Here is a 14,342-nt window from a genome sequence, read left to right as displayed (position 1 = left end):
TACACACACACAAAATGTATCCATATACATGAATAAAACATGCACATACATATGTGTGTGGATGCATTTGTGTTTATTTGTATAGAATACATGTTCTAGATTGAATACAAATTTCTGCCTTAAAAATAAATTCAAATAAAATAAGATCTATTTGGTTCCACAAAGTAGCAAGAATTTTCTTTAATACAGAGATTTGTCAAAGAAAGGACCTCTCTAGTGTAGATAAAAATAAGCTCTCTACTTCACTATACTTTAAAGACAATTAAAAAGGCTCATTAAAAGAAAACTTGTTTAGGCTGGCCGGGTGGCATCAAAGAATGCTGCCAACTGAGGAAACCTCTGCAAAGGAGCCAGATTCATGATTAGGATTTAAATTATTCCAAGGGGTATTTTTTTAAAAGAGACGTGTAAAAATAGAAGTCAGTTCTACTTCCTTTCAACTAGAAGCCAGGTTAACACAAAAGATAATTACCATGTAGCATCTATATGCACAATAAAGATATCCACAGTTCTGATACTCAGCTTCTAGGGACAATCAAAAGAGTTTTCACACATCAATCAAATCACACTTTAAAAGATAAGGGTCAAAGGGCTATTCTAAGTACATTTAACAACTGACTCTTCTTTGATACAGAAGTGTAAAATTAAGTGGTTACTACTTTATATGAAATAGTGAATAAATCTGCTGAAGGACATGAAATTTTTGAATATTTATTTACCAGACATTTTATCTAGCTCTACAAAATACTAATATTACCCTTTTTAGAAAACCTCAAGGTCACCAGGAGTTAATATGACATTAATTCCAGAATCTGAAAAAAAGTATTTTACATTCATACAGAACTCTACATTTTTACAAAGCAGCAGGCTAATAATGGAATGAGCAGTACAAATACTGGCTCTATTTTATAGCAGCAAAAACTGATGCTAACTCAAAAACATGCCTAAGCTTACCCTCTTTTAGACAATGAAGTGCTAACTTGGGGTCTATACAGCTGTGTTTTTTTTTTTAACTTAGAATTAGTTTCCTTCATAATCTTTTGTGTTTTATGCATTTAAAGACATTAAACTGAGAAAGGGTCCATAGCTTTCACTTCCAAAGAGGTCTAGGAGAGACCAAAAAAAAAAAAAATTAAGAACTTCTATATCCAAGCTATATATATCTATATCTGTACCTATATCTATATACATATATTTTAAAATTGAAAAATCTGCCAATTGAACAGCTGGGCTAGGAATCAATCTCAGATCTTCAGAATGTAACTCCAGGACCCTTTTCAGAATAACCTATTGATTTGAAAAAGACGAAATTTTAAATTAATCATTTGACTTTGTCTAAATTCCATTAAAATGTTTATGTAGAAGAATGCTTCTATAAACATTAAATAGGAGATGGTAACTCACTATCTCTAGATTGAACTCTGCCTAAATTTAGCTTCTTTCCATACCTATTGAAGCTATTTCCCTCTTGAAGGGACAGCTCAGGAACTATCTTTCATGATTCCATACCCCACCAACACACATCAGTTATAAGCAATCCCTCCCTTTATGAATTTCTCATCCAATTCTGTTTAGATTCTATTTTGTAACTTTTTATATAATTATCTATGTCTTTATCTTGTTGTCTAGATTTTAAGTTCCCTAAAAATACTCAGGAGAATTGTCTCCTTAGTACTTTGCAATGAATACAGAGATGGTACTTGATAAATACCCCCTGAAAAATGCTGCATCAGAAGAATCTAAACAAATTGCCTTCTAGGGCATCTTAAACTTCTAAAATTTTTTAATACTATGGGTTATCTCAAAAGGATCATTAAAGAATGGGAACTCTACATTCTAGTTATATGTAACTATGTAACTAACTATATACAAATATATAACTTTATATGTAATGTTTTAGTTATAACAAGTTATAATTAATTACATATTGTATCTTAAAGCATGAATAAATGGATGGTATCTGCTCATGTGTAAGCTGGTGACAATTCACTAGTGTCACTAGTTTGCTTCTGGAAAAAGCAGTGACTAAGTTAAGTCTGAATTGAGAGTTCACTTGTCTGGGGCATAGATAGATGCTAAGTTGTTCTGAGAAAAACAAGTTACTAAAGTAAAGTCTCAGAGTTCTGAAACAGAAGTTGATTATCTTGAATATAACCTTGAGAGCACAGTATGTTTCAGTGATTTGCAGATTAATAATTAAAGAACTTTTATAAAAATAATTGAAGAAATATGAACATGAGGATGACCCTAAGATGGTGGAATAAGTGGAATTTACCTGATTATAGAAAATAAATGAAAATTTAACTACTAGTCATAAGCAAAGCACAAAAACAGCTTGGAAACAGAAATCAGAGAAGTCACCCAGCAGGTCAGTGTGGCTGAGATAAATTATTTAAAACAATGTTGATCAACTTAGGAGAGGAAGTATTTGTTCCGCAAAAAATCTATATTCATCAAGGAAGATTTCCAGACCGTTACAGAAACAGAAAGAGGACAATGAAGTTTAAAATTCCAGGACTGCTAGTTAGCTAAGCTGATGGGTTTTTCTTACATGTTTGCTTAGCAAGTTTGTGTGATCCCTTAAATGCTGACTGAACTAGTGGAACAATGTGACTCTAATCTACGTGTGAACTCTGATGTGTTTATTATTCCTGAAGTTGCTTTAATACACAGGTACTTGTGATATTGTTATTTCTTTTACCTTATTAATAAATATATTTAAGATCAAAAACTGCCACCACTGCCAGTAGATAGGTTTGTATAAATGGAAACACACAGTTGGGGGCTAAAGAATTGAAGTGGTGAGTAGGATGACTATACTTCCCTCACAACAGCTTGAGGATTCTGTGGATTTTAAATGTAGTTGGGTGATAGCAGGATTACTCTGGAAATCTAGTTCTGTGAGGGCAGTTTGAAGAAAGTAAGCCAGTCCAACGAGTGTACAGATGTCCATATACTTTGGATGAAAAGTGTGAGGACTGCAGCATTGGTGGCCACCCCACACACTCATTAATGTATAAACAGATCTGTATTTGTACACAAACATACAAAGATAAAAATAATAATCTATTTCCCTTGCACTTAATATTTTTGTAAAATATAAGAAATTATGCAAGCACAGATTCTAGTCTATACTTTTCCACAACCTACACTGAAAACCTCCATTAATCTTCAGGATTTTTAAGAACTGTGACTTGTAGGGGTGGCTAGGTGGCACAGTGGATACAGCACCAGCCCTGGAGTCAGGAGTACCTGAGTTCAAATCCAGCCTCAGACACTTAATAATTACCTGTGTAGCCTTGGGCAAGCTACTTAACCCCACTACCTTGCAAAAAAAAAAAAACCTAAAAAAAAAAAAAGAATTGAGACTTGTACAAAGTTTCAAAGTAATTAGTGTCAAGCTAACTGAAATCTAGATTTCCTAACATGTCTCCATTTCCTTAATTCTTCACTGTAAAGATTATATATGATTTCTAGGGGGGGTCAGCATTAAAAGAGAATAAAAGGTCTCAGTCATAACAAAGCATAGCCTACTTAAAGAATTCTTTGCAAGAAAAAGCTGTTATTTCATTGAATGAGGGAAAGGAGGAATTAGCAATAGAACAAGCTAGGAAAATTTTCTCCTTCAAATTGTGTATTATTATAGCTTGGGAGGGGATTATTTTAAACAAATAAAACACACTCCTACATATGGCATTTGAGATATAACACAAACTCTCTGAAAAGTTCTATCAGATGACAGACTGTATCACATAACTAATCTTATGGAATTCCAAAAGGCTCTTCAACTTGATTTTTAGAAAGTATAGCCCTTCACCCAGTGATGATGGCACAACTGACATGTCTAGAGGGGTTTATAGTTTACAAAATGCTTTCACACTCTATGTCATTTGACCTTAATAATACTGTAAAGTGGAAAATGCTACTACCAGTGCTTCCATTTTGTAAGTAAGGAATTAAGATTTAAGAAATAAAAGTGTTTGTCCAGTCAAACAGCTAAGTCATATGATTGTAAGAAATAATCATGTTCAGCTACTTGGTGCAATGGATAGAATATCAGAATTAGCTTCAGGAAGATTCATTTTCTTGAGTTCAGATCTGGCCTCAAACACTCACTAGCTGTGTGACCTTAGTTAGGCTAGTCATTTAACCCTGTTTGTCTCAGTTCCTCATCTTTTAAAATGAGCTGGAGAAGGAAGTGGCAAATTACTCTAGTTATCTCTCTGCCAAGAAAACTTAAAACGTAGTCACAAAGAGTCATATAGGACTGAAAAATAACTGAACAACAAGAAAACAATCATGGATCATCTCACTTTTTACATTTTACAAACTGAATCCTAGAGACATTAAGTGATGTGTCAAAGGTAGTAAAAGCAGCAATGAAAGCATTCAAATTCAAGTCTTCCAAGATCAAATTCAACATTGTTTAAATTGTGCCATTATGTGATTTCTTCTGAAATCAAACATACATTCACATACAAACACATACACACATCCCTCAAGAAATTAATCACATGTCAATTTAGACACAAAGATTTGGACAAAGTAGCTTCTGCTCTGGGTATGGAAAATATTTTTCAGTATACAAATTCATTTTAAGTTGAGAGATCAAAACTCTAGAAAATTCATCTTTTATTTTCTAATCTGTGATTAAAGAGGAAGAAAAATTTGAGATGGATTATATACTGACCAAGGTGAAACTGACTACTTTTACATTTTTAAAATCACATTTCTGAATAATTAAAATGTTAACAAAATTGCTAATTTGTTTGAAGTATTTATGTTTGGTATTGAAAAATATTCAGAATATATGTTTGTTGTTTTGATTAAATAAAACAATGCCTGTTGCTTTTAGCTGAAAGACTGCTATTTTCCTAAACTTAATACTCCTTACTGTGTATATAAATGATATTAATGATTCATTATTAATAGGATCTCAATTTCCAAAATGGATTTCTATCAGTGGTGATGCCCCCCACCCGGGTCAATCTTCATTCCACTTGCCTAGGAGTGGAGAGACTATCAGCCAAGGTGCCAAGGTTAGTGTCCCTGTCTGTGCCAAGATTCATGCCTTTGGATAGTTCCATCATGAAAAACAATCACTGTTCATTGTAAAAATAGTCACAGTTCCTCACCACCAATGTCTTCATATATATCTGCTTGCTTTTTTAACTAATGAAAAATAAATGTTATCCAATTTTATCAGATGGCTATAAGATTACCTCAAAATTCACATTTACTTTAAAACTGCATGTTTTATTTTCTTTTCCTTCTTTTTTTTGTGGAGAACAATGTGAGAAATAAACATTAATCAATAAAGTTCACTTGAGAAGCTTTGTATAGTCCAATGCTGCAGAACCTCATACACTTCTGACTTCAGCTCCTTGATCCAGTATCAGCCATCATCCCCAACTAGTCAACTCTTGCTATAGTTTCTCTCCCTGTGGCAAGTTTCCCCACTAATGGGGAAAAAGAGTTGTATCTCTGACTTGCATTGGAACTGCAGCGGGGCTTCTAGCTCCAAGTATAGGGGAATGAATGTCTGGTAACCACCAAAAATTTTTCCTTTTTAAGCCTTTAAAATTGTCTTATTTAGCAATTTTTTCCAGCAAAACTATCATTATCAACTATACAATTACCATTACAGTTTAATGAAATTTGATCAAAATTCACTATCCTTTTAAAATTTTTTATTATTTTAAACATTTTTTTAAAATTTTGAATTTTGGATTCTTTCCCTCCCACCCCTTCTCCATCCTTTGAGAAGAGAAGAAATGGGATATCAACTATATATGTGAAATCATGCAAAACTTATTTCTATACTAGCTATGATGAAAAAAATCAAGAAAAATAAAGTGAAAAAATTATGCTTCTTTCTGCATTCATATTTCATCAGTTCTTTCTCTGGAGATTTTTCTTAAGTCCTTCAGAACTATCTAGATAATTGTTTTATTCAGAATAACTAAGCCATTTATAGTTGATGATAATACAATATTGTTGTTACTGTGTTCTTCTGCTCTTTTTTTAATCAGTTCATATGAGTCTTCTCATGTTTTTTTTTCTGAAAACATTGTGTTCATCACTTCTTTATAGCACAATAATGAGGATTCCATTACAATTCTTTGCCAAAATGAAAAGAACTGCTACAAATATTTTTGTACCTATAGGTCCTTTTCTTTTGAAAATACATTATTTTTAATCATAAAAGTTTAGCTATCTTGTCCCAAAACACTTCTTACCCACATTAACCTTTGAAATGCAAAGGTAATAAAGATAATGGGAAAAATGGATATTATCTGGAAAACTTGGTTGGAAAGCAATACCTATAAATTAATTTCTATCTCCTCTTTTATTTAACTATGAGAAATGAACAGTTCTCGTGGAATAAAATGGACAATGCACACACAAAGAAGTTGATCATATTGCATGTGTTCCCCCTGCCACGTAGAGCCTAGTGCAAACTTAGAGGGGCAAAGGGATCATAGATCATCTATAGGAGAAAAAACCCATCTAGTCCAAACCTTTCATTTTATAGATGTGTTCAAGTTCACACAGTGTTAGAAGCTGAATTTGAAATAAGGTTGTCTGACTCCAAGGTTAGTATTGCCCCCTCCTCCAATCTTCCCCTTTTTTTCCTTTTAATTTCTGTTTTTAAAAACCTTACAAAATACACTCTGGTGTTAGAAGAATGTGCCTAGACTAAAAGTGCCCCTGCATTAGCATCAAAATAGGTGGCTCAGTTCTTACCTGAATCAAGCAGGGCCAAGAGGGAAATCAGAGGCAGAAAATATCTGAAAATTATGCTATATCAAAGTTTCAGTTAATCAGTTTCCTATGTTATAAAGTGTCCTTTAAGTAACAGCCTAGCCAAGTAGATAGATGATCAGGCTTTGCATTAGAAAATCTCATTTATTAGAAGACCATCACAGCTAGGTGACCATGGGCAAGTCACATGACCTCTCAGTAGCCTAGGCAAGTCAACAACTAAGTTATAAATGAATTACCTTTTTGCATTAGTGGAAGGCGTTTTTCTACACTGATGAATTCACCCATTTGGATTTTTTTAAATTACTGTAGGGCAAAATTTCATATACTGAGTTTTCTTACAATGACACACTTGCCAACTATACTTTCAATGAATTTGATTTTCTCATTTCTCAGATGAAGGCAGCATTCTGTTTAATTCAGAAGTTTAGGTTCATTTATACCTTCCCCTTAACAGGGGCAGTGATGGGGCTAGACTTGTGATTTCATTGATATGAGGAATTCCTGGATGAAGAAAATCCCTCCACCAATGTAGGTCTATACCTTCCTTTCAACTTTTAGCCCTAAAGTTACCTATGGAATAGTGAGATCTTAAGTTCCTTGCTCAGAGACACACTGCCATCATGTCCTGGACATATCTAGAACACATGAATTCTTGTTTTCAAAGCTAGCTCCATTCTGCCTCTATATTTCTCAGATGAACTTCTCTAGTAGACTAACACTTTTTCTGTTCTTTCTCCTTTCTGCTCTTAGCAAACTATTCCATCTGTTACAAAAATAAGAGCTAATTCAGTCATTTTAGAGTCAATTCTCTTTTGTCTTTTAAAGCTTGTAACTTAACAATCAGTTTTCTGTCTTCCATTCATATCCACAAAATGTAATGTCCCTCATCTCTCTTCACCTGTATTACTGTACAGTTTAAATGGATTGAAGTATTTCCCCTCCTGATTATATGCCCATACTGACTCCTGAATAATTTCCCTAAAAGACGTTTTCATTATGTCATCTTCAGGAAATCACAATAGGTCACAAAAAAAACCCAACCAAAACTGTGGAGACAGACTGATTAATAAACAAATGAATAAATAAACAAATAAATAAATAAATGACAAGAATACCATTTAACAATTATAAATACTCAAGTTTACAAATTATTTACATAGGCTATCTCATAGACTCCTCTCAATAATCTTGGGGAGGTTGGCAGGAGAATAGTTTGACTCTCATTTTCATAAGATTATATAATTGAAAGCTTTAAGAACTCTAGACCTAGAGGTCATCTAGTCCAGTCTCTTTATTATATGGGTGATGATTCTGAAGGCCAGAGAGGGTAGTCACTAGTCACTTTTTCAAAATGGTACAGGAAGTGAGGTCTAATAATCCTATATCTACTGCTCTTTTCCCTGAGATAGAATCAGAATGATCACATGACATGCATGAGGTCAGAAAGATATACAGAATACTCAAATCTCCAAAATCCTAATTCTGTGTTCCTTAGACCATACTACAGTGTCTCTTTATTTTACAGGCCAATGTTGGTGAGTTCATATTTTTATATAGACAGATAAAAAGATCTTCTTGTATTTTAATTATATTTTTATCTAATTGGTTTCCCTTAATAATTTATGCTCTTTATTTTAAGCATTTTAAGAAAAACATTCTGAGAAGGGGTCCTAGGTTTTACCAGACCATGAAGGGGGTCCATCACACACACACACACACACACACACACACACACACACAGGAAAGATTAGTAGCCCCTGATTTAAGGTCTGTAAGGTATTTTTCCCTCAAAAAAACCTATTAGATAGGCTTTTGACTCATCTTTATATTTAACTTTAGATCCCACCACTCATAAATGCAAATCTTGTGCTTCAGTCAAGGAAAACCGCTCAGCATCCTCAGTACATGCTACAATCAGTTTTGTTTAGAGTCAGGGAACCAGTTCCTATCTTTCTTCCTACTGGAAAGATCTCACCTTTTCTTTCTGCCTAGTCTAACCGTAGTCATCCACACTTCGATTCCCATCTAATTCCAGTCCTACCTCTTGAAACTTCCTTTTTTTTGAACTCATCTATTCTATACTGCATGCATTATACAATTTAAATTCCTCAATAAGCACCTATAATGGTTTATATACAAGGCAATCCCAAGGATACAATGATAAAAATTGAAATAATCAAAGATCTTATATTCTACAAGGGGTATTTATGTAGAGATAGAAACTTGGGGGGGGTATGACACAATATATATCTGAGAAGTAAAATCAAAGTATAAACAAAATCATCAAAATATTTTCAAGATAGAGAAAGCTCTCACTTGACTAGTGATCAGAGGATATGAATAAATAGCTTTCCAAAAGAACTACAAACCATTAAATCACTACTAAAAGAAATACAAATTTCACCTAACAGCTAGCCAAACTGGCAAATGTGACGAAAAAATGAAAGTATACATTTATGAAATAGCTATGGAAAGAAGGGAACACTAACAAACTGTTGCTGGAGCTGTGAATTAATCTAACAGTTTTAGAAAGCAATGTGCAATTATAGAAAGAAAATGATTAAAATACTTATACCCAAATATTTCATTGTTAAACCTTTATTTCAAGGAGGACATAAAGAAAAGTCCCACATAGAGAATAATACTTATAGTGGCATGTTTGGGGACACAGAGGAGTCAGAGCATAGAATTGTAAAGCAAAAGATATATATATATAGATATATATATATACAGATATATAGATATATATATACACACCAGAATATTTATAGTGGCTTGTTATTATTGCTGCTCTTTTTCAGTAAGAGCATATGCCTGGAAATAAGTCAATGTCCTTCAATGAGGGAGTACAATAATTAAACAGGTTACAGCATTGTAATGAACTATAAACTGCACTATAAGAAATGCTGAATACAGAAAGCCATGGAAATACTTATGAGAATTGTTTCAAAATGAAGTAGAACCAGGGAAATACATGTGACACATATTGTTGCAATAATGAAAGTGGAAAGAATAACATCAGTCAATTAACTATTAAACACCTACTATTTACCAGATTGTGATAAGGCTGAGGATGCAAAAAAAAAAAAAAGGTTAAACAAAATCCCTGCCCTCAAGGAGCTCCAAATAACAAAGCTAAATGTTGTAAAATTAATTATAAATGATAATAAGCTAGTTCCCAAAGAAGACAGATGAGAAAGATGCCTCTTTCCTCAGCTCTATACATCTATGCAAAAGTATGAATGTGAAACAGAAAATGGGGTCAAAGTTTTTTTGTGTAGTTCTACTGAACTCTCCCCCTTTTAAAATTCATTGTTATAAAACATGGCTCTCCCTTAGGGAGGGAGGGAGAGACAATCAGTTATATAATGATCTAAATGTAAAAGATCTCAATAAAAATTTACCTTAAAATAGGGAAAGAAAATGCAAAAAATGTGAGGATCATGTCTTCTTTTACCCATTTGCCTCAAATTATTATACATAGGCTTTGTCATTCAAATACAAAACAAATACCTCAAAAGAAATACCTATGCCTCCTTCTACTATTATTATACCTACTTTTATTAAAGGAGGTGTTCAAAAATTACTTGATTGCAAGAATTAGACATTATGCCTAAAAGTGGAACAGAAGATGCACAGTGGGTAAATGTGAGCAGCTGAATACAAGCAATGGTTAATGAGGGAGAGGATGTATAAATTTCATTCAGCAACTATTATACTTCATATCCTACAGAGGGAAAGAGACAAAAGTAACTTACTGTATATGATACCATCATTACTAATGACTTAGTGGTAATTTCCAGTTGTGGCAATTTTCACATCACTGAACAAACCAATGTGCTTGGCGCAGTCATCACAGAATACATATATACTCCTGAACTCCAGTTCTTGTTGGTCAACTGTCTGTTGGACATTTCTCCTTAGAAAGTGTTGGTATCTCAATTCCTTTTGTCCAAAAAAGAAATTATCTCACCTACAAGCTATTCCTCCTGCAAAAATCACTATTTCTATCACTGGTACCATTTTCTTCCTAGTTACTGAGACTTATAACAACAGTCATCCTTGACTCTGATCTCACCTTCCTCACTGCACCCCTACCCCCATATCCAATTAATTCCTAAGTCTTTATTGATTCTACTCCACAGCATCAAGGAATGGATCAGTCCCTTCATTTTATAGAAGAAACTAAGGCCAAGGGAAATTAAATGATGTGCTAAAGATCACTCAGGTGAGTGGCAGAGGGTTGGAAGTAAGATCTTCCAATTCAATTCCAACATGCAGTCCATTAAATCACCCTGCTCTCCTCCTTTGACACAAACAGTACCTTTCATTAACTCTTATCCAAACTCTTATGATTGCTTTTTGGTTGTTCTTCAGTCAAGTCCAAGTCTTCCTGAACATATCTGGAGTATTCTTTGGCAAAGATACTAGAATGACTTACTATTCCTTCTCTAGCTCATTTTACAAATATAGAAACTGAGACTAAGAGGGTTAAATGACTTTCCCAGGGTCACAAATTGCCTGAGGCCAGATCAAGTCCTCTTGACTCAGGTCCAGAGTTGTATCCATTGAGCTACACAGCTGCCTTGCTCCCAAAACTTCTACAATAGCCGATTTGATTTCTTAATTCCATACCTCTCCAATCCATTTTTTCCAAAGACCTGTATAAAGGTAGAAATCCTACTCATATCACTTTTCAACTCAAAAACTGTCACTGACTTTCTAATGCCAGGATACTAACTCCTCCTTCAGGGCTCTTTCTAAGCATTGTCTCAAACCCAACCCTTCGGTCTATGTGAAAGCTACTTGCCATACTTGGATATAATCTAACTTAATCTCTGCTAGAAGTCAAATATTTTTGTAAAGGGGGAGAGGAGTGGCATGAAATAAAGCTGGAGAGATGGTTTAGGGGACACAATTGTGGAAGACACCTAAATGTCAGGCTAAAAAGTTGGTATCTAATTCTAGAGCTATCTTGAATATCCAGAGATATTAAAGGTTTTTGAGCAAGGGAATGACAGTCAGACTCGTATTTTAAAAAGACTGTTCTGGCAAGAATGTAGAGTGGAGAAAGGAGAGACTGAAAGCAAGTATATGAATTCTTAAAAAGCACCTCATTTCTCTTATTCACTGATCACATTTTATTTTGTCAAAATAGGTCATCATTTGAAATAAATATGCCTTTGGAATTTTCAACCACATTTTTCCCTTTGAAAGAAAAGGTGTTTCCCTCTAAAGAAGAACATCCCTTGGGATACTTTGCAAATTTTTTTAAATATACATGTGTTTCCCATTACTTAATGAAGTGTGTGAACAGAAAGAATAGCTACAGAAGAAAGAAAAAATAGGTCACACAAGGAGATTTTCAAAATCTTCTAATTTGGAAGGAGAAAGCAAGTTATCTGGACAGTTTTATTAAATTAACACGTGAGAGAAAATTACCCTTGGCTTTTGTGAAGCTATTTCATAATTCTTTATCTGAACTTTGTCAAATAATCATTGAAATCATTAATGAGACTATATGAGATAGTAAAACAAAGATGAGAAAGAATAATTATCTCAATTTATTTTATGCATGGGGAGAGATTTCAAAAGTTCAAAATAATCTAAGTATCTAACTCAGATTCAACCCTTATTTTTCTGATTACTAATTACATCGGCAAAACTCCAAATCATTGGACTACTTCTCCATGTAACATTAGGTTCCCTAGTCAATGTCTGCCAAAAAAAAAAAAAATTTTCCTCCATTGCCATACAGACTACAATGTTCCATTTTGACCTCCTCCACAGCCAAATTCTTTTGGATTCGTTCCTCTAATAACAGTCATAAGGTATCCAGTGACCTCAAGGAGTATCTAAAGGAATCACCCAATGTCTTGGCAAGGACTTCAGAGTCAAATGGCAGCTTCCCAGGAGGTGTATTTGCCTAAAGATATGGAAAAGACAAAAACTAGGACTTCGCAAAGTTCTAAAAAAAATCTTAGCTCACTGTGAAAGAGACAGAAAATAGGTAATAAAAATTAGCATGCAGCACACAGACATATGTACACATGTATACATGCACATCACCCAAGTTCCTTTTAAACTTTTGTAGTTATTGGTCAAATACCATCTGCTTTTTCTTTCATTCTTTTCTGATTTGAATCTGTGGAAAAACCACCTCAGTATCAGATATCATTTAGTTCTTATTCAAACAGGAGAGTGCAGACACAGTGGCTGCACCAGGGACTTAGCTGACCTAGGCACACAGTAAAAACAAACCTCTATAAATCACCAGATGTAAGCAATTGAAGGGTGATCATTTTAATTAATTGAACAGCTTCCTTGAAATTTACTGCATTTTTCAACCTTTCTAGCACCTTACCCAGAAATAACTAGACATGTCTCCCCCCCCCAAGATAATTAAAAACAAAACAAAACAGTGATTCTGTTTTTTTCCTAATTTCAGGTTTTAAAAGATAATCTAAAGTTATTTGTTTCCTGTTTGTTTGCTGACTTTCAGTTCCAGAATTTATATAAAAACCAAAGCATACATATTTGAAAAATTTCTATTTTAAAATACCTCTAAAAGTGAAGACTATACCAAAACCAATCTTGAAAGTACAACTATAAACACTTAATTTGGCCTAGATATTTAGAAGCTGGAAAATATTCTTATTTTTAATGAAAAACATATACAGAAAAATAAAGTAGCCAAAAGTATTTATGTTCTCAACCTCATATTCAATTTAAACTTGATAACTTGATATTTTGGGTCAATGCTTCCAAATCTATATACAAAATCCTGACTTTCAAGACTGGCGCCACTTTGGGAGACATATGATGGTTTATTAGTAACTCCTATTACTTTTCAAAAAAACAGTGCTGATCTTTTGCCACTACAAAATACATAATCTGTAGTCCCTAGACAAGATCCTAAGCACTAAATAGCACTGGAACTAGGCCCTTGGTTTGTATATACACCATTAAATATGGCTGTAAAGGCTGAAAGTGATTTGCATGAATCCTGGTGACCAGAACAAGAATATGGCAGCACGGTGATGACCTTATGTAACTTTAAGCTGCTATTCAAGCAGAGGCTCTAAAACACAATGATCTTATTTAAAGGTGGCATATATCAACGTTTTGCACATGTTTTCATTATGCAATACATTAAATATGCTGAACTAACCCACATGATTGTTTTCCACAACTTTAAAGCCCTGGTATCCTGGTAAAGGGTCAGTGCCCTAGTACATCAAAAAGAAGTGTTATTGACTTACAGGGACAGAAGGGTGATATTTGCTGCAGCTAGTCCAAGATTAGGTATGGTCTGAAATTCATTGTTGTTCAGTTTCCTAGGAATTCCATAAAGAGCAAATGAGTCTAATGATAATTTATAAAGGTGAAGATTATCTAAACTTTTAAAAATGAGACCCTGCCACCCCCAATTTCAAGTAATATTATTTCAGTGTATATTATATATACACGAATGCATATGTTTACATTTTTGCCCACATACACATCCCCAAAATAGAGAGGTAATCATAAAGATACATACACATACGCATGTGTTATTATTTTATCTAAAAACC

The 14,342-nt window shown here is 33.8% G+C and overlaps 1 protein-coding gene and 1 long non-coding RNA gene across 3 annotated transcripts in view; one reads left to right on the top strand and one right to left on the bottom strand.

The window, feature by feature from the left end:
- The window catches only part of LRIG3 (leucine rich repeats and immunoglobulin like domains 3), a 60,249-nt gene that overhangs the window by 39,613 nt on the left and 6,294 nt on the right, over window positions 1–14,342 (bottom strand). The window contains exon 3 of the mRNA XM_074226253.1: window positions 14,031–14,105. Within this exon, the coding sequence (XP_074082354.1) occupies window positions 14,031–14,105 (75 nt within the window). The remainder of the gene's footprint in view (window positions 1–14,030; window positions 14,106–14,342) is intronic.
- Window positions 8,255–14,342, top strand: part of LOC141515019 (uncharacterized) — a 91,558-nt gene continuing 85,470 nt past the window's right edge. For both annotated transcript variants that reach the window (XR_012476205.1, XR_012476206.1), the window contains exons 1-2: window positions 8,255–8,303; window positions 10,914–10,996. This is a non-coding gene — a long non-coding RNA (uncharacterized LOC141515019). The remainder of the gene's footprint in view (window positions 8,304–10,913; window positions 10,997–14,342) is intronic.

This window comes from Macrotis lagotis, chromosome 2, assembly GCF_037893015.1.
Source record: "Macrotis lagotis isolate mMagLag1 chromosome 2, bilby.v1.9.chrom.fasta, whole genome shotgun sequence".
NCBI classification, from domain to species: Eukaryota; Metazoa; Chordata; class Mammalia; order Peramelemorphia; family Peramelidae; genus Macrotis; species Macrotis lagotis.
The sequence above is the reverse complement of the archived record's forward strand: the minus strand, read 5'-3'. Positions and strand labels throughout refer to the sequence as shown.